Below are 18,648 nucleotides of genomic sequence, written 5' to 3' on the forward strand. Positions count from 1 at the left end.
GCCCGCCGAGGTGGCGCGTTTTTTTAGTCAGGCAGTGCCTTGGCCACCTGGCAGGTCTGGGTCGCCTAGCAACGGCGGGGTCCTTCCTGGCTCCGCGGCGCTTTGGGCCTGAGGGGTGAAAACTGCCGCGGAGAGCGCTGGGGGCCGGTGGCGGCGGCGGCGCGGGAGGCGGCAACCGGACGGCGACGCGGTATTGGCGCGCCCGGGGGTCCGGCCGCAGCACCTAACGGGAGATGAACGCGGCCGACAAGGCCCGGCTGGGGCCCGCGGCCGACGGGCCGGCGCCGCCCGAGGGGCAGGGAGGCGAGGCGGGCAGGAAGGAGCAGGCGTCGGACGCGACCCCCGGGCCCAGCGACGCGTTCCGCCTCCTGGTGACTCGGCGGGAGCCGGCCGTGAGGCTGCAGTACGCGGTGAGCGGCCTGGAGCCGCTGACCTGGTCGGAAGACCACCGCGTATCGGTGTCCACGGCCCGCAGCATCGCTGTCCTGGAGCTCATCTGCGACGTGCACAACCCGGGCCAGGACCTGGTTATCCACCGCACCTCAGTGCCCGCCCCTCTCAACAGCTGCCTCCTCAAAGTAAGCCATCCCGGGTCCTCCCTCGGCGGCGGCGCGGGTCCCCGGGGAGTCCCGGCCCGCGCCTAGCCCGGGGAGTTCCCCCTCGCACCCAGCGCCTAGAGCGAGGCGGCTGGGGTCGCCGTAGCTGACAAAATGAGCACAGAACCTTGCGGCCGCTTGTACCCGGCGCTCCGGGTCGCGCACCCCCCTCCCGGCACGCACGCGTCCCGGGAGGTCCCCTCGGAGCCACGGCTCCCTCTCGAATGCGTCTGGCGCAGATTTACTCTCCGCGGGTGTTTTTCCCGAGACTCCACCCCCTGTGACCCAGCCCCCGACTCGCCTCCGCCGCGGTTCCCATTGTCTGGGCCGGCTCCCCGGGGCCCCGGCCGGCTTTGTTCGCGGTGAGGTGCCTTCCTCTTGCTCCTCTTTTGCTTTGGAGAGGAGAAGTGGGTCCTTTCCGCCGTCGTGAATGTGCCAGCGACTTGATTATGCGTGGCTCTCACCCTGGGCACACATACTGGCTCTTGGAGTTTGTACTCCAGTTTTTCTTTAACAACTAAAAACCTTCGGGCTTTGGAATGAACAAAAATAAAGCCACTGGCAGTAAATGAGATTCTTAAACTTCCAGTCTAGAGTTCTTTAGATTTAGTGTTTTAAGCTTCCTATAAACTAAGTTTGCCTTCAGAGCTCTAGGGTTTTTATGTTTTATTTTAATACTTTAAAATTGACTTTTTAAAAAGATTTTATATATTTATTTTTAGAGGGATGGGAAGGAGAAAGAAACATCGATGTGTGATTGCCTTTCAGACACCCCCTACTGGGGACGTGGCCCGCAACCCAGGCATGTGCCCTGACTGGGAATCGAACCAGCCACCCTTGGGCTCGCAGTCAGGCCTGTGGTCAGTCCACTGAGCCACATCAGTCAGGGCCGAATTCATTTCTTTGAAACAGTAAGTCATATCATTCATTTTCGTGGTTTAGAAGTGCGGTATGAAAAGGGCTTTTGCTGTTCCTCTAGGGGCCCATGTACCTGTGTAACCTGCCACAGTGTCTGCTCACCCATTCAGCAGAGTTGAGCACTGTGTCTCAGCCAGGCGTCGGTTTGGGTCCCGGAGACAAGGCAGTGTAAGGAACGAGTCCCTGCCCTCATGGAGCTCACGGTCTGTAGCAAGTCGTGAGCACGGACAGATGTCTTACCAGGTAGTGACGAGCGCCGTGAACTTACGTGTCTGTGCACAGAGGACGTGTTTCTTGGACGTGAACTTGGAAAAAGCCCCTTGCTCTGCACGGCCGTGTTAAGTGTGGGAAGCCCACACCACCCTTCAGCACACGTGATGCGAGTGTTAAAGGGACAGCTTGGCGTTGGAGTGGATCGCCGGGGAGCTTGCACGACGGAGCCCTCTGCGGCTTCCTTGGGGAACGTGTGAACGGATTGGTCCAGATGAAACAAAGCAGGTGGACAGGTGTCGCGGATGCTCAGGAATGGAGAGGCACTGACGGGGGAGGCAGAGCCGGGCTTTAAAAAGTGTGTCCTCTGCTGAGGAGGGACTCACTGTTTCTAAGGGTGTGTACGCGCACATCAGCTAGAGAAGCATTTAAGAGTGTGTGTGTGTGTGTGTGTGTGTGAGTGCAGTAGAGATTTTACACCTCGGCAGAGAGACTGAAGAAGCAATAGTGGGGGGAGGGGCGGGACCAGATCAGGGGCTGCAGAACTTACAGCGGTCCTGGAGGAAGGGGCGGGTGGCGGGAGTGAGGTGCCCGTCTCAGGCGCGCGCGTATGGAAGACACAGTGTACGTCGTGCACGAGCCCTTCTGGGGACTCAGAGAAAGGGGTGAGGGCAACTCGGTCACCCTGAAGGTCAGTCTGAGGAGGCTGGTTCCCATCTGGGAAAGCCCTGAGGTGCTGCTGTTCCGCTTTCACAAGCTCGGCCCGGCCCGGCTCGGCCCGCCTCGGCCCAGAAAAGTGCACCTGGCTGGGCCACAGGCGGGGAGGTGGGTGTTGGGATCTGTGTGAACCAGAGGTTGAGAGGTGGGGCTCTGGGGCAAGGTGGGCCTGTCTGCAAGCGGGGGTGACGAAGCCTGCCTCCTTAGACGTTCTGGGAGGTTAAACCAAACGCACGGGTGGGTGGATGTCTGTGTATGTGCCTGCGTAAGCACGCACGGATCAGCACCACCCCTGGCGCACTCTAAACTCGAAGGTGAAAAGCGCGGCCGTGCAGGTATGAAGGGGTGAGAGTTTGGATCGGAGGTGTGGTTGTGGGCGTTTGGCTTCATCGTCGATCCCAGCGCCGTAACCCGTGTCAGGAGACCTTTATATCCCGCTGGTAGTCGGCAGGTGGCTCGCCTGGCGTCGGGTCCTTTTCCCCTTCTGCACTCGTCCTTGGGATTCAGTAAGCAGTCTGGGCAGCCAGGGACCGCCTGCTGCGTGCAGCTGGATCCGCCCTGCAGCTCTAAGAGCGACCCCCGGAGCACAGCGAAAGGGGGCACTGTGAGAAAGCCCGGGCCGGTGGTCTGATGGCCTCGCCCGTGCGACTCCCCCGGGCTTTAAACCTGCTCGGCGCTGTCCGGCTTGCCTCGGTCCAAACACAAAGGTGGGTGCCCTGCCCCCTGGGTCGCGGTGTTCGTGTGTGTGTGACATGGCTAGGAGGCCAGCTGCAGTGTCCCTGAAGCTATTGCCGTGACCTTGTTATTTAGACTGTGAGTTTCTTTCAGAAAAATACGCGGTTATATGATGGCTCACATTATCCACCATTTCTAAGTTAGCTACCCTCGGCAGTAGGATGTGATATAAATCTGAAAAACAATAAAATAGTGGTTTAAGAGCATTGCAGTGTTTCCCATTGGACTGCTGGTTAGAGAACCCTGGAGTCGTACACAGTATAAGACTCTAGAACCCCCTGGCTGATGTAACTCAGTGGATTGAGCTCGGGCTGCGAACCAAAGAGTCGCAGGTTCAATTCCCAGTCAGGGCACGTGCCTGGGTTGCAGGCCCTGGCCCCCAGCAACCGCACATTGATGTTTCTCTCTCTCTCTCTTTCTCCCTCCCTCCCTTCTCTAAAAATAAATACAATCTTTTTTTTTTAAGATTTTATTTATTTTTAGAGAGAGAAGGGAGGGAGATAGAGAGAGAGAGAGAGAGAGAGAGAGAGAGAGAAACATCAATGTGTGGTTGCTGGGGGTTATGACCTGCAACCCAGGAATGTACCCTGGCTGGGAATCGAACCTGGGACACTTTGGTTCCCAGCCCGAGCTCAATCCACTGAGCTACGCCAGCCAGGGCTTATAAATAAAATCTTTTTTTAAAAAAAGACTCTAATACCGTGTACATATGGCTACTTTCACTGGGCATCCATTGGAGGAGTGTTTGAGAGTGTTAACTCCGTCTGCTACGTTAAGTTCGTAGCTGGTGCCTGCCTTTGGAATCATGTTCCTGCCCTCAAAAAGCTTACTGTCGAGTAGCTTCGTGCAAGTTTTTATTTGTTAGGTGCTTACAAAGTGTGTAGGGATTAGTAGTGATAGTGGCCAACTGGGAAAGGGATATAAGTTATATAATTAAATGGTTGCCTGGGGGCAGGCCTTTGGGAGCTGGACTCTTAAATGGCATGTTCCTTGGACATCTGAAAACTTGTTTTAATTTTTGTGACCAGCTTTGTGATGGGGAGAGTTGGGAGAGGTGTACTAGGGTCGTTCAAGCTAATGTGCGGGAAATTACTGCACAAAACTGAGGGATTCCCCTGCTGGTCTGGATTCACGCTGCTCTCCCCCTGTCGAGAGTTCTTCCTACCTGGTGATTGCTGGGGGTGGGGGGTGAAAGGGGACTAAATGTTAGTGGGGAAAATATAATAAAGATTAAACAGCCCTGGCTGGTGTGGCTCAGTGGGTTGAGCACCGGCCTGCGAACCAAAGGGTCGCCTGTTCGAGTCCCAGTCAGGGCGCAGGCCTGGGCTGCGGCCTGGTCCCTGGTGGCAGGTGCACAAGAGGCAACCACACGTTGTGTTTCTCTCCCTCTCTTCCCCCCTCCCTTCCCCTTCTCTCAAAGTAAATAAATAAGTGAGCTTTTTAAAAGATTAAGTTTAAAAAGGGGGAAGAAAACTTCTTTCTACCGTGAGAGGGACCAAGGCTGCGTGAGCTTCCTCCGTTCCACCCTGTGCAGCCGCTGTGGGTTGCGGGCCCTGAGAGTTCACTCTTAGCTCTGTGGGGGCTTTCACTGACGTCAGCTCTCCCTGTGCGGGTTCACAATGTTACAGGGGCTGGTGAGCAGTTCGTGTCTGCCCTCCCTTGTGCTCGCTTGCCGAGGTCTCCCTAACGTTCACTCACTCCTCCGAGAGGCGTCATCGGCATCATCGTCATTGTCGTCGTGGTGGCCGGCACCCACCGAGCACGTGTTCACGGATGCTCTGCATGTCCTGACTCGTTCCCTCTCCCAGCACTGTGCGGTGTGCGGTGTGCGGTGCTGGGCTTTCTCTGTGAACCAGGAGACTACGGCCGGAGGTTCGACAGTTCGCGCAGGAGCGCAGGGCTGTTACGAGAGAGAGCCGGGATTAGAACCTAGAGAGTCAGACGCCAGACTTTCGATGATGCTGGGCTTCGTTGTGTCCTTTTAATGTTACCTACCCATGCAAAGCTCTGGGCTTTTGCTGGCGTTGTTCTATTAACAGGCTAGAAAGATGTACACCTGTAATGGAAATTTCCAGTTTATACTATTCCTCCAGCACGACCATAAGTGTATCCAAAAGATTAAGTGCCACAAAAGATTTAATTTTTGAAATCAGGATGCATTAAGACACCATTTCCAGACCACGCCCCTCCCCCATAAAGGTTCTTCATTTTTCTTTTTTCAGTTTGGAAAACTGGTGACTGTTAAGCCTCTGCCGTGGCTCCCCGGCCGAGACCTGTGATGCGCCCCGAACTCTTCAAGGGGGCGCAGTGCCGGGCCGCAGGCCTCCCTCTCAGAGGGCAGCGGAGGGAGTGGTGTCTTGCGTGACACGCTTGAGGGGAAGTTAGTTAGCTGACTCATTTCTTGGACAACTTTGTATCTACCTTTCACTTTACATGATTATTTATTAGGTCATCGAGCAGTTTCAGCAGAAAAAAGATTACACTTTTCCCGTTATCCTGTGCTGGTTCCTAATGGTCACTGCTGACTGCACACACCATTCATTTCGTAATATGTTGAGGAATTTTGCTTCCTATTAGGCTTAATGGTCTGAAGTTTTTTGTTTCCTCTCTACCTTCCACACTCTGGTTTGAACACATTCCCAGTTGTCTAAGCTTTATCAAGGAATGCAGTTAGCAGTTCTGAGTTCAACATCATCTTCCAAGTCCTTTCTGTGCCTTGGAGTGTAATTCCCCTCAGCTTAGGGCCTTAAACTCATTTGAAGTGACTTTTATCATATCTATATATGTCTCAGGTTTGAATTTCTTTTTAATCACGTCTTTCTACCCTTTCCAATTTGAAAATCAGCCTCTGTGTAAAAGAAAATTGGCACTAACAGAATGGAAATATTCCACTTTCTCTCTTAACCATTTCTCTAACACAGTGAGTCAAGTCCTTTCTTCATGCTTCTGGCATGACAGAAACCGTATTTTATTGACCCTCCGCCCCCCCCCCCCCCCCCCCTGCTTTAGTCTTCCTGGCTGTTTCTGGCAACTGTGGGCCACTTCCTTTTGCACATTTGGCTCTTCCTCCATCTCCACCCTTTAAAGTCTTTTTAAAGAGATGCCATCATACACCTAGGTGCTGCTAACGCACTGACTCGGAGGAGGGAGCAGTGAGGGCGAGCCAGAACGGCCTGGGAAGGCCTGGTAGGACACATGGGGCTTCACGAGGAGGAAAGAGCATTCTAGGCACGGGAGCCAGGGAAGGCCGGCGTGGGAGCATTCAGGGAACAGCCAGTGATTGGAGGGGACGTTATTCTGTATAAATGGTGGAAAGCCGTGGGAGTTGGCTTTCAGCATCATTTATAAATGAAATTTCAGCAAGAAAATTTGAAGTTTCCATTTGTATTGCAAAGATATGGTAAAACTCCAAATATCTAATTGTATCAAAGATATATATGAGTATTTTCATGAACTTTAACATCTTTATTGCTTTGGGAGTAGTTCAGCTAAGTGCTCTGTTGACCACACACAGCGCCACAGTGCAGTGAGGTGGGTTGTCCCGCCCTGGTGAGTACCTAAGGCTCTGCTCCGCACTGCATAAGAGGTGCACTGTGACCAAAAAATATGGCCCAAATGAGAAAAACAGATCAAAGCTCCAGAAAAAATACAACTAAGTGATGAAGAGAGAGCTAGCCTATCAGATGCAGAGTTCCAAACACTGGTAATCGGGATGCTCACAGAAATGGTTGAGTATGGTCACAAAATAGAAGAAAAAATGAAGGCTATGAAAAGTGAAGTAAAGGAAAATGTACAGGGAACCAACGTGATGGGAAGGAAACCAGGGCTCAAATCAACGGTGTGGACCAGAAGGAAGAAATAAATATTTGAGCAGAACAGAATGCAGAAACAAGAATCCAAAACAATGAGGAGAGGCTTAGGAACCTCCAGGGCAATTTGAAACTTTCCAACATCCAAATCATAGGGGTGCCAGAAGGGGAAGAAGAAGAGCAACAAGTGGAAAAGTTATTTGAAAACATAACAAAGGAGAACTTCTCCAATCTGGCAAAAGAAACAGACTTCCAGGAAGCTCAGAGAGTCCCAAAGAAGTTGGACCCAAGGAGGAACACACCAAGGCACATCATAATCACATTATCCAAGATTAAAGATATGGAGAGAACCTTAAAAGCAGCAGAGAAAAGGAGACAGTTGCCTGTAAAGGAGTTCCCATGAGACTGTCAGCTGATTTCTCAAAAGAGACCTTGCAGGCAAGAAGGGGCTGGAAGAAAGTATTCCAAGTCATGAAAGGTGAGGACCTACATCCAATATTGCTCTATCCAGCAAAGTTTCATTTAGAATGGAAGGTCAGATAAAGTGCTTCCCAGATAAGGTCAAGTTAAAGGAGTTCATCATCACCAAGGCCTCGTATGAAATGTTAAAGGGACTTATCTAAGAAAAAGAAGATAAAAAATAAGAACAGTAAAATGACAACAAACTCACAACTATCAACAACCAAACCTAAAAAAAGAAGAAGAAAAGAACTAAGCAAACAACCAGAACAGGAACAGAGTTACAGAAATAGAGATCACATGGAGGGTTGTCAGCGGGGAGGGGGAAAATGGGGGAAAAGGTACAGGGAATAAGAAGCATAAATGTTAGGTAGAAAATAGAGGGGCAGACTACGAACAGTATTTAGGAAATGTAGAAGCCAAAGAACTTACATGTACAATCCATGGACATGAACTAAAAAGGGGGGCAGTGTTGGTGGGGGGGGTGCAGCATGGAGGGGAATAATGGAGAGGAAAAAATGGGGCAACTGTAATAACATAATCAAATATATGTTTTAAAAAAAGAAGTACATTTCTCATCCTTATTGCTTATATCAATTCTAAGAAGAAGGTGGGAACTGGGCTTTAACTAACAGTGACGTTTATTTTGATCCTTTTTAAAAATCGCCATTTTCTGAATACATGCTTATTTAGTTTTATACATGTACTTGATCTTTTAAATGCATGTCATACCCAAGTTAACAGAATAGATACAGAATTACTGTATATGTTCATGTGACTCAGGTAGTACATCCCGAGTAATGTAGTTTTAGAGTGAGATGCTTACCTGATCGTTTTTCTCTCTCTTATTTCAGGTCGGCTCAAAAGCAGAAGTTGCTGAGTGCAAGCAGAGGTTCGCCACCTCCACGGACCCCACCATCAGCCAGACTTTCATGTTGGACCGGGTGTTCAACCCCGAGGCGAAGGCCTTGCCACCACTGAGAGGGTTCAAGTACACCAGCTGGTCCCCCGTGGGCTGCGATGCTAACGGCAGGTGCCTTTTGGCAGCGCTGACCATGGACAACCGCCTGACCATCCAGGCGAACCTCAACAGACTGCAGTGGGTGCAGCTGGTGGACCTGACCGAGCTCTACGGGGAGCGCCTCTGTGAGGCCGGTTACAGGCTCTCGAAGAGCGAGGCCCCGGCGGGGAGCCTGGCGGACTTTGCGGAGTTCCAGCGGAGGCACAGCATGCAGACGCCGGTCAGGATGGAGTGGTCGGGCATCTGCACCACCCAGCAGGTCAGGCACAACAACGAGTGCCGGGACGTGGGCAGCGTGCTGCTGGCAGTCCTCTTCGAGAACGGCAACATCGCCGTGTGGCAGTTCCAGCTCCCGTTCTCGGGGAAGGAGTCCATCTCCTCCTGCAGCACGATCGAGTCCGGCATCAGCTCGCCCAGCGTCCTGTTCTGGTGGGAGTACGAGCACAGCAATCGGAAGATGAGCGGCCTTATTGTGGGGAGCGCCTTCGGGCCCGTGAAGATCCTCCCCGTCAACCTGAAAGCCGTGAAAGGCTACTTCACGCTGCGGCAGCCGGTCGTCTTGTGGAAGGAGATGGACCAGCTGCCGGTGCACAGCATCAAGTGCGTGCCGCTCTACCACCCGTACCAGAAGTGCAGCTGCAGCCTGGTGGTGGCTGCCCGGGGGCCCTACGTCTTCTGGTGCCTCCTGCTGATCTCCAAAGCGGGCCTCAACGTTCACAACTCCCACGTCACAGGCCTGCACTCACTGCCCATCGTCTCCATGACCGCGGACAAGCAGAACGGCACAGTGTACACCTGCTCCAGCGACGGCAAGGTGCGGCAGCTCATTCCCATCTTCACAGACGTCGCCCTCAAGTTTGAGCACCAGCTGATCCGGCTCTCCGACGTGTTCGGCTCGGTGAGGACGCACGGGATCGCCGTGAGCCCCTGCGGCGCCTATCTGGCCATCATTACCACCGAGGGCATGGTCAACGGCCTCCACCCCGTGACCAAAAACTACCAGGTCCAGTTCGCCACCCTCAAAACCTTCGAGGAGGCGGCCGCCCAGCTCCTGGAGTCCTCAGTTCAGAACCTCTTCAAGCAGGTCGACTTGATAGACATAGTGCGCTGGAAGATCCTGAAGGATAAGCACATCCCGCAGTTTCTACAAGAAGCTCTGGAGAAGAAGATCGAGAGCAGCGGGGCCACCTACTTTTGGCGCTTCAAACTTTTCCTCCTGAGGATTTTGTACCAGTCGATGCAGAAAACCCCTTCGGAGGCCCTGTGGAAGCCCAGCCACGAGGACTCCAAGATGTTACTGGGCGACTCCCCCGCGACGGGCAACGCCGAGGACGAACAGCAGGAAGAAGGCACGTCCTCCAAACAGGTGGCGAAGCAAGGCCTTCAGGAGAGGAGCAAGGAGGGGGACCCGGAGGATGCCGCGGATGACCCCCTCACCCAGTCGGGGGAGGGCGGAGGCCGTGAGCCCATGGAGGAGAAGCTCCTTGAGATCCAAGGGAAGATCGAGGCTGTGGAGATGCACCTGACCAGGGAGCACATGAAGCGGGTGCTGGGGGAGGTGTACCTGCACACCTGGATCACGGAGAACACCAGCATCCCCACCCGGGGCCTCTGCAACTTCCTGATGTCCGACGGGGAGTATGACGACCGGACCGCACGGGTAGGTGCTCACGGCCGGACGCTGAGGCCAAGCAGTCCGCCGTCCCCGCCACCCGCATTGGATTTCTGAGGCTCGGTTTTTGCTTCGGAGTACTTTGGGTGGTGATTGGCACACGGTGCTGGGGGATAGATAGGCACGGGTCCGTGTCACACAGAATGCTAGTCGGTCCCTCCCCTCCGTGGCGGTGTGTGATACTCGCAGTGTGCAGGTGAGGTTTTCGGCTGTCCCTGGGGAAGTCGTAGGTGACTGGGCAGTCACAGGCACAGGAGTGTGGCACCTGTGTGCCTGTCCCTTGCTGTTGGCAGAAGGTTTTAGTTTGGGGGTTTTTTTGGAGGGGGTGTTTCCATTTGAAAGAACTTGAGGATGTCCTGGTTGAGTTAAGGAGGGCGTGTAAACAAACAGGTCACTCGTGTTGTTTTTACAGAAGCTGGGCATCGTCTTTATTTTGGTGTTGTGACCATCGTACGGTGCTATGCAAAGCGCATCCCACAGAACTCAAGTTCCCTGGCAACGCCAGGGCTCCCGGCACGGGGCAGCACTGGGTGCTCCATGCTCCTCTCCAAGGTTCTGGCGCGTGTCCGCCAGCGGGTCTGAGGGCAGAGCGCCCGCCCCTCCCGTCCCTGCCGCAGCGCAGCTCCATGCAGTCCAGGCCGGAGGGCTCGTGGCACCAGGAACATGCCCGTCTGCTGAGACGGTGGGAGCCGCCGCAGCGCTGCTGCTGCTCGCGCTCACGGTCGCCGCCCACTCCCTCGGCCGGAAGCCTCGCTGGGCACACTCCCCGAGGCGACCAGTGCAGGTACCCTCGCCCCTGGTGTGGAGCCGCGCACAGCCACCTGCGCTGCGTGTGCCCCGGGGTTACTCCTCGTAGGGTGTGTGCAGCCGCCTCGGGGGCAGTTAGGATGCACTGTTCACGAAACTGACTTCTTATCTTTGAAAGTCGGCTTTTAAGCATCGTTTCGTCGGGGTCTGAGAGTGTGGAGGAGCACTCTGGTTGGCACTGTTTCGGGAGGACCTAGCAGGAATCCTACAATCGGTGAAATGTTAACAAACCCATTTTAGAAACTGCGCAATGGCAGTGGGTCGGTGCCAGTTTAGAGCGGTGGTTTCAGCCGTTGTGGGGCAGCTGGTGCCCTGGGGCGCCTCGGGGGTCTTTGCAACTCGCACTACCCGCCCGTTCACCGGGGCGCTGGCCTCTTTTCCCCGAGACTGTCAAATAAGAAATGGCGGTGGCCAACACGACAGTAGCTGCTCAGTGGGAGTGAATCACAGTTACACCTTTTCGTCACATCAGCAAAAAACACACTTTGTGATGTGCCACCGACCTCTGGTGATCGGTGCAGGTGTGCTGTGAGGTGACAAGGCGGAACCTGCTGGCCCAGGGCAGTTGCCCAGCTGCCACGTGAGCACGGCGGCCACTCTCAGCCTGCAGACGTGGCTCTAGTGGCCGGCTGAAAGGAGAGGCGGTTGTCTCTGCCAGCGACAGCAACTGAGTTTTGACTGTACACGTGTGTTTCACGTCTTAGAAACCCCACTCTGTGCACACGTGAACCTTCCCAGACCTCACGTGTTGACGCAGCAGCAGGTAGGGGTCCTGAGAGTCCGGCCCGGTGCGCTGGCACAGTGGGACCCGTGCTTCTCGGCCTGGTTTCTGCGTCGGCGCCACCCCCAGCATTTTCAGACGCGTTTGCTGGCGGTTGTTGCCCATGGAACGCCGTGCCTTAGACACACTGTGTGTCCGTTCGCGTGCTGCGTGGGTGCCTGTAGCTCACACAGGAGAAGGGCGGGAACCTCTCTCTGCCCAGTCACCCTGTTGGGCAGGCGGGCGTTAAACTAGCGGACGGTGGGGCGTGCTCGAGGCTCTCGAGAGCAAGCAGGAGCGGTGCCCCTGGTGTGAACTCAGAGCGCGCACCGCACCACCACCGGAGGGGTGCCGAGCCGGTTTCATCACTGCCGGGTGTCTGGCCTGTCCAGAAGTGGGGGCCGGGAGGGGGTTGTCCTTGCTGCAAGGGACCGTGATGAGAACTCTGACGGTCAAAAAAGGCCTGAAGTTAACGGGCTTTCAATCTGTAGCTCATACACAGGGCAAGTAGGTGAGACACCTCCTGAGCTGTGAGGACCCTCTTCAGCCCTTCGGTGAGCTGGTGCTAGTGAGTGGCAGGTTCAGAGGGCCCTCCCTCCCCCCAGAGCTCTGGTGTGAGTGGATTAGACAGTCCTCAGGACGTGTCTGCTAGTGAGCCAGCCAAGGCGGTTCTGGGGGCGGGTTCGTCCCGCACCGGTGATGAGAGCCCCTGGAGGCTTTTCCACAGAGCAGGCTGTTCAAGTAGCGTAACCCGGAGGCCAGAGCAGGGGAAGGGGAGGCTGAACCTGGGACACAGCCCTGGGCTGGCCCTCGGACTTCTCCCCGCTCCTGCTCCCACTCCCACAGTGGGTCCCGCCTGCCCCGCCTCCGCTCGGCTGGACTGCCTGGGGGGCTTGGGGCTGTCAGAGGGGGACATTACTGGTTTTTAATACTGGTTATGTTTTTCGCTTTGTAAGCCTTTCTTGAAGAATAGACATGCATATAATTCTGCCAAGTTAGTGTTTCGTATAATACAGTTTTTGGCCCTTGGAGATTATTCTTTTCCTTCCTGGAATTAGAACATTGTAAGTAATGGCTGAATGCTTTGTCTGCTAACAGAACTCTGAGGTCCCTGTTTCAGAAGCAGTGAGAACGGGGCGAGGAACCAGACTGCGGGTTCGAGAACAACTGTCACAGTGGCTGTGGCTCGCCCTGCGGCCCCAGGCTGCGGAGCGAGTCGGTCTCACGCAGCCGCTGACGGGGCCGAGAGCCTGGTCTTCCCGCCGCCCGGACAGTGTGACGGGCGTGCAGACCCCGGTCTCGTGCATGGAGCCGCGGAGTTCTCACTCACCCGTGTCCGCACGCGAGCCCTGTGCTCTAAACACCGCCGACTGCTCTGTCTCGCCAGGTGCTGATCGGCCACATCTCAAAGAAGATGAACAAGCAGACCTTCCCCGAGCACTGCAGTCTGTGCAAAGAGATCCTGCCCTTCACGGACCGCAAGCAGGCGGTCTGCTCCAACGGCCACATTTGGCTCCGGTAAGCGTTTGCAGTCCAGTCCTGCGCTCATGACGATGTTCCCGTCCCGTGCAGCTCAGAGCACAAAAGTGTTCTTCCCAGACGGGTGCGCCCGGGCGTGAGGCTGGGGGAAGCTGCTGTCACCAGAGCTGGCTAAAGCAACAGGACCCTTGAACAAGAGTTTTTTACTGCTTGACGGAGAGAGGAATTGCTTTATTTGGGGAATACTGTGTTCTTTTGAAGTAGCATTACATTTTCTTTTTAAGTACTATTACAGCCTTGGCTGGTGTGGCTCAGTGGATTGAGCGCCAATGGATCACAGGTTCGATTCCCAGTCAGGGCACATGCCTGGGCTGCGGGTCAGGTCCCCAGTTGGGGGTGCGCAAGAGGCCACCACACATTTTTGTTTCTCTCCCGCTCTTTTTTCCCTCCCTTCCCCTCTCTAGAAAAAAAATTTTAAAATGTCTTTAAAAATGAAGTTACTACAAAAGTAGTTAACACCTCCTGAACTTGGTGGAATATAGGAGGGCTTCTGTGCTTCCTGTGAACCTTCCAGTGAAGGGGGGACGCTCTCCTCCCTCGCTGCCCTCAGTCTCACTCCAAGGGGGGGGCCTTCGTGTGTCCTCATTTCTGGGGCACAGCCAGTCACTGCCTCCTCCTCTTCCTTGCGCTCCCCGCACCCAGCACCCTGCACACGGCGCTCCCTGGTGTGTCGTTCCCCCCCCTGCCCTCCCCTGACCTGCGTCCTCAGTCGTCCGCGTCATCTCCTTGACGGCCGACTCCGGGCCTGGTTTTCCATGCGAGCCGGAGCAGCACTTGGCTTGTAGCGTCACCCCCCGCCGACACCTCTCGAGTGCCGTCCCGGTGGCGGGCACTCCTCACGGCAACACACTGGTCCTCACCACGACCCTGCCCGGGGACCCCGCGGTTAGCCCCACGGTTGACATGAAGAGACTGGCACCTGGGGATGTTCAGCAGCGCGCTCGGGGTTGCCCAGGTGCTGGGTGGCAGGTAGAGCCCGGTGCTCCGGATCCCTCCAGAGTCCACAGGTGTGACCACCACACATTGTGGTCTCTCCCTGTTGCTGACGGGGGCGAGTGCCGGCGCACCTCCACGTCCTGTCTCCGTGTGGACACTCGGTCCTGTCCCTTCTCTGTTTGCACCGTCAGTTCTGTCTCCTATACCCCTGGGCTTCCCCCACTGCGCTGGCAGATTCGTGAGTGCAGTGCGGGGACCTAATCTTAAAAATCACTAACAAGAATAGTTTTCAATGTAGCACGGGGTCGGTTTTTTAAACACACTGAACATCTCAAATGCAGTAAGGGAGGAACAGACTGAACTCTCTGTTCTGCAACAGGCAAAACAGAGGCCGAGAGACCGCACGTCACTCGCCGTCGGCACTGGAGACTTGTTCTCTCCCTCCCGGGACTGTCACAGGCTCACAGGCCCCTCCCCTTTACTCAGCTCACCCGGTGCGGTGCAGCGGCTCCAGGGAGGCAGTGCTGTCACGAGTGTGCGGGTAGTTTCCACCCTTCACTCGGTTAGCATCTGCTGTCAGGGTGACGGTGGGGCGTTACCTTCAGCACGGTGCGCTCTCCGGGTGCTGGTGGGACCGGCGGGGCCATCTGTCCTCTCTCTTGCAGGTGCTTTTTAACCTACCAGTCCTGCCAGAGTTTGATCTACAGAAGGTGTTTGCTCCACGACAGCATCGCCCGCCACCCGGCTCCTGAAGGTGAGTGGGGCTCCCCAGCCCGAGCCTGCTGGCAGACGCCGGCGCCACAGGCCCCCGGTGGCCGCACTCAGCTCGAGCTGCTCTGCACAGCGGCATCGGGAAGACACAGCCGATTAAAAGGGTGATTGGACTGTGTCACGGTCAAGTCTGCATGGCACTTCCGTGTGTCCGTTGTTGTTCTGTCACTGCAGTTCATTCTGAAACGCCCTGGGTGCTTCCACCTGACACGCCCAGATTACCTTTGGGTGGAAACCCACCAGGGGTCACGTGCACAAAGACGGCGCTGCCAAACGGCCACGGGACGTGTGCGGCGGGTCCGTGTAGCAGCCGTGCTGGACTTCATTCGGGGCGGTCTGTGTTCCTTCCTCGTGGCCCCGGTGACGACGCTGGCCTCCCGAGATAACTGCTTGGGAGTGAGACTGTAGGTGTGGGCAGGACTCGGTGGTGTAAATAGCCGCGCGAGTGCCAGGTCCGGGACCCGAGGCTCACTGACATCACACTCTGACCGGATGAGCTCACCAGGCACAATCACACACACCTTCTGGGGGCGGGCAGTCTGTGGTCCTGGAGCAACACGGAAAACGGCACCCTTGGGCTGGCCTCTCTCTGAGCCGGCTGGAGCTCTCTGCCTGCGAGAGGTCGGCGTGTGGGCAGCTGGGTTCTGTTCCGCCTCGGTGCCGGGCCAGATGCCGGCACGTGCCGCAGTGGAGGAGCACGCCGTGACCTCTCGCGCCCGTCACTCGGCTGCGGAGAGTGCGGCTCGAGGCCTTGCAGGTTTCGGCTGCGGCCCCGTCCTCCCCTCCTGCTGGGCTGTTTTGGAACAGATTTGGGGGATCCGTAAACACTCACTGAAAATTAGTATACTGTTCAGTCAGAAAATCAGGAAAGGGCTGAAACAAGTTAAAGAACAAGCGCCCTGCCAGCTGACTTTGAGCTGAGCCCACACGGCTTCGGGGGAGGGGGGAGCCTCGGCTCGGGTGCGGGGGTGGGGGGAGCGGTTCACAGCCCCGTGCTGCCGCGCTCTTCCCTCTGCACGGGACGCATTTTTAAATCACCCTTACTGTGATGTTCCCAGTGTGTCAACACTGACAACGTGTGAGTGAGACGTTCTCGGAAGAAAGGTAGCCCTTCCACTTGAGTAAGTTCCGCTCTGTGAAACACTCCCTCACCGCCCTGTGTCCCTGTCTCGTGACAGAGGGATGGACGTGTCGCCACACACAGCTCTGGAGACCGCAGGGCTAGCTTGGCCTCGCTTAGTGTGTCCAGCGGGGCGCTTTGTTCGCAGACGCAGAGTGGGGCCAAAGGCCCGTCTCCCGGCGCTGCGGCCCACTCTCCGCCCGCCCGCCTGTTCCGAGCCCGCACTCAGCCCCTCCTCTTCCTTCCGCAGACCCCGACTGGATTAAGAGGCTGCTGCAAAGCCCCTGCCCTTTCTGCGACTCGCCTGTCTTCTGAGTGTCGGTGGTGAGGAGCGGACAGAGCATGTGCCCCGCTGGACAGCACCCCCGGGCCCGTCCACAGCGCACCCCCCGGCCCCAGGACTGGCGGCCGTCTGCGTGTGCCTGGGTGCCGAGCACTGCGCCGTTCCCAGATGGACGCCAGCCCCCCCCACCCTACCCGGCGAGGACACTCGCTCTTCAAGTGTCTTGACTGAACCCGTCTGACAAAGGCCCCCTCGTTCCCAGGCACAGAATGGCCTCGAGAGATCTGGGGCACGGGCCCCGGGGGCTGAGTTAGGGGTGAGCCCCGCCGCAGTCTGGGGCTGCCCCGGGGCTCCGGGAGCTCGCGCCGCCCGGCACGAGGGGCTGCGCGCCAGCAGATGTTCAGTGTCCGAGCCTGCGGGCCCGCCCCTCTGTCTTCCGTGAGCGGCTGCGGAGCTCACCCTGCCGGCTCTCGTTCGGAAGTGTTTTCCTGAAACTTTGTATTTTTAGGGGTTGGAGCCAAGACTAAAACTGGGTTTCATGTGTCAAAAGGCCCGGTGACTCCTGTACGTTGATCTCGTGACTGACTTTCCATGGTCTCCCGTGTCGTCCGACTGCCCGCCTCAGCTCCTCGGTGCGCGTGGGGCGGGCGGCCAGTGTCCGTGCCCCGGGCCCCGGCCCTGCTTCAGGCTGGACAGGAGGACCCGCGGGGGGCACTTGTACACCGACGTGGAAGAGTGTTTTCTCCTGTCAGTGTTACAACTGGGAGGGGTTTTCGTGTTGACTTTGCAGGCCTTCCGCTCACGTCCAGTCCAGGAGTGCGGGGAGTCCACCTAGAGGCGTCCAGGCGGACGGACGCTCGGACGCGCGGCGCCTGTGCTCTGGTGCTACACGCGTGCGCAGCCCGGCCGGCAGAGCCGGGGGCCTCGTCTCCCCCTGGGGCCCTCGACGGCTACAGCGCAGGCTCTGTCCGCCTGCGGGCTGTTCCGAGACATTCAGTGTTAATCGGTCTTAAAGCTTAAAATAAAACATAGCCATTCTGGATTATGGTGTTCTTGGGTCTTCGAGGGCAGCAGCCAGGGCCCGGCGCTCGTCAGGACCGACTCGCCCACGGCTGGGAAAGGGGGCGGGGCGTGCACGCGGTGAGACTGGCTCGCCCACCACGCCGTCCGTTGTGCCCGGACTGGGACTCGAGTTCCTGCCCTTGTGACGGGCGCATCCCGGGTGAGGGTGATGAACCGCCACCCGCCTGCTGCTCCTCCCGTGGGTGCGGCAGAGACCACGGCCCCGGGAGGCCCTTCCAGACGCTCTGCTCTGAAATGTCTTGTGTCCAGAGCCTTGCTTTGTCTCTCACCCCTAAGTGCGTGTGCGCTGGAGTCTGCGTCTCCCTCACGTGGGTGGTGGTTTCGGGACAGCGTCCGTCCGGACGCAGGGCCGGGCGTGTTGGGTGGGCTCTGAGAAGCAGCGCCTGGCAGCCCTGGAGCGTTGGCGGCGCCGGTCAGACGCCGCGCGGTTGCGGTTGTGTTTCCGCCTGCGGCTGCGTCACTCGCCCCCACCCACGGGCCAGGACCGGCTGGACCACGTCGGGTCTTCACGGAGACTCTGGGCCTGAGCAGCCGTTTCCGGCCTTCCGTGTCTCGTGGCACACGAACTCCTTACAGAGCTGTGCAGCGCGCCAAAAACGTTTTTTGTTGATGAGACAGAAAGAAGTAGGTATGACTTTGACTCGGTCACAACCGAAGGCTCGTGTCACATTTACGGTTGCATTGCATTTCCCTGGTGGGACGATCTAAGGGGAAAGAGGTCAGTGCCCCTGACGAAACAGCCAGGTTCTGCGTGTTTTAAAGGTTTTTTTTTTTGCAGCGCGCCGGTTGGAGACCACTGGGCTAGAAGGGGGCGCTGGACTTGCAGCTCCCTTCAGCGCCGAGCGGGGGCTGTGTTTGGGTTTGGAGGGAGCGCGGAAGTGGACGCAGACCCCGTTCCGTCTGGGTCAGGACCTGGAGTCAGACTCGTACTCCAGCGTGTGGAAGGACAGCGGGGATCCAGGCTGTTTGTGCAAAAGCAAGTCTGTGCAGAAAACACGCCTGTTGTGTGCGCCGATGTGCACTCGTGTTTCCCAGTGCCTGTGCCAACTCCGTGCTCGGCTTCGAGTTTTTGTACGTTTACAGATGACATTTTTGGAAATAAAAGGAACAGGCATCTAGAAACTTAAGGTTACAAGAGTGAGATGGTGGTTAAATGTTTGCCCCCTGACGTGGTGGTGTGTTAAGTTTTTGTGTTTCAATGATACATTTAAG

General features: G+C 56.6%; 1 protein-coding gene across 1 annotated transcript; it reads left to right on the plus strand.

Moving 5' to 3' along the window:
* Nucleotides 1-57: 57 nt before the first annotated feature.
* On the plus strand, nucleotides 58-16,926 carry GTF3C4 (general transcription factor IIIC subunit 4). Its single transcript, XM_028513892.2, has 5 exons — nucleotides 58-578; nucleotides 8,299-10,125; nucleotides 13,092-13,222; nucleotides 14,845-14,933; nucleotides 16,321-16,926. The coding sequence occupies exons 1-5, from the start codon at nucleotides 234-236 to the stop codon at nucleotides 16,383-16,385; spliced, it is 2,457 nt and encodes an 818-aa protein (XP_028369693.1). The 5' UTR covers nucleotides 58-233; the 3' UTR covers nucleotides 16,386-16,926.
* Nucleotides 16,927-18,648: the final 1,722 nt, after the last annotated feature.

This window comes from Phyllostomus discolor, chromosome 3 (assembly GCF_004126475.2).
Source record: "Phyllostomus discolor isolate MPI-MPIP mPhyDis1 chromosome 3, mPhyDis1.pri.v3, whole genome shotgun sequence".
NCBI lineage: Eukaryota > Metazoa > Chordata > Mammalia > Chiroptera > Phyllostomidae > Phyllostomus > Phyllostomus discolor.

Bases quoted from the DNA above. Each gene is read 5' to 3' on its own strand.
- GTF3C4 (XM_028513892.2), top strand. From the start codon at position 234: ATGAACGCGGCCGACAAGGCCCGGCTGGGGCCCGCGGCCGACGGGCCG. The intron at 10,126-13,091 runs GTAGGTGCTCAC...CTGTCTCGCCAG, and splicing joins ATGACGACCGGACCGCACGG to GTGCTGATCGGCCACATCTC. The intron at 13,223-14,844 runs GTAAGCGTTTGC...TCTCTCTTGCAG, and splicing joins AACGGCCACATTTGGCTCCG to GTGCTTTTTAACCTACCAGT.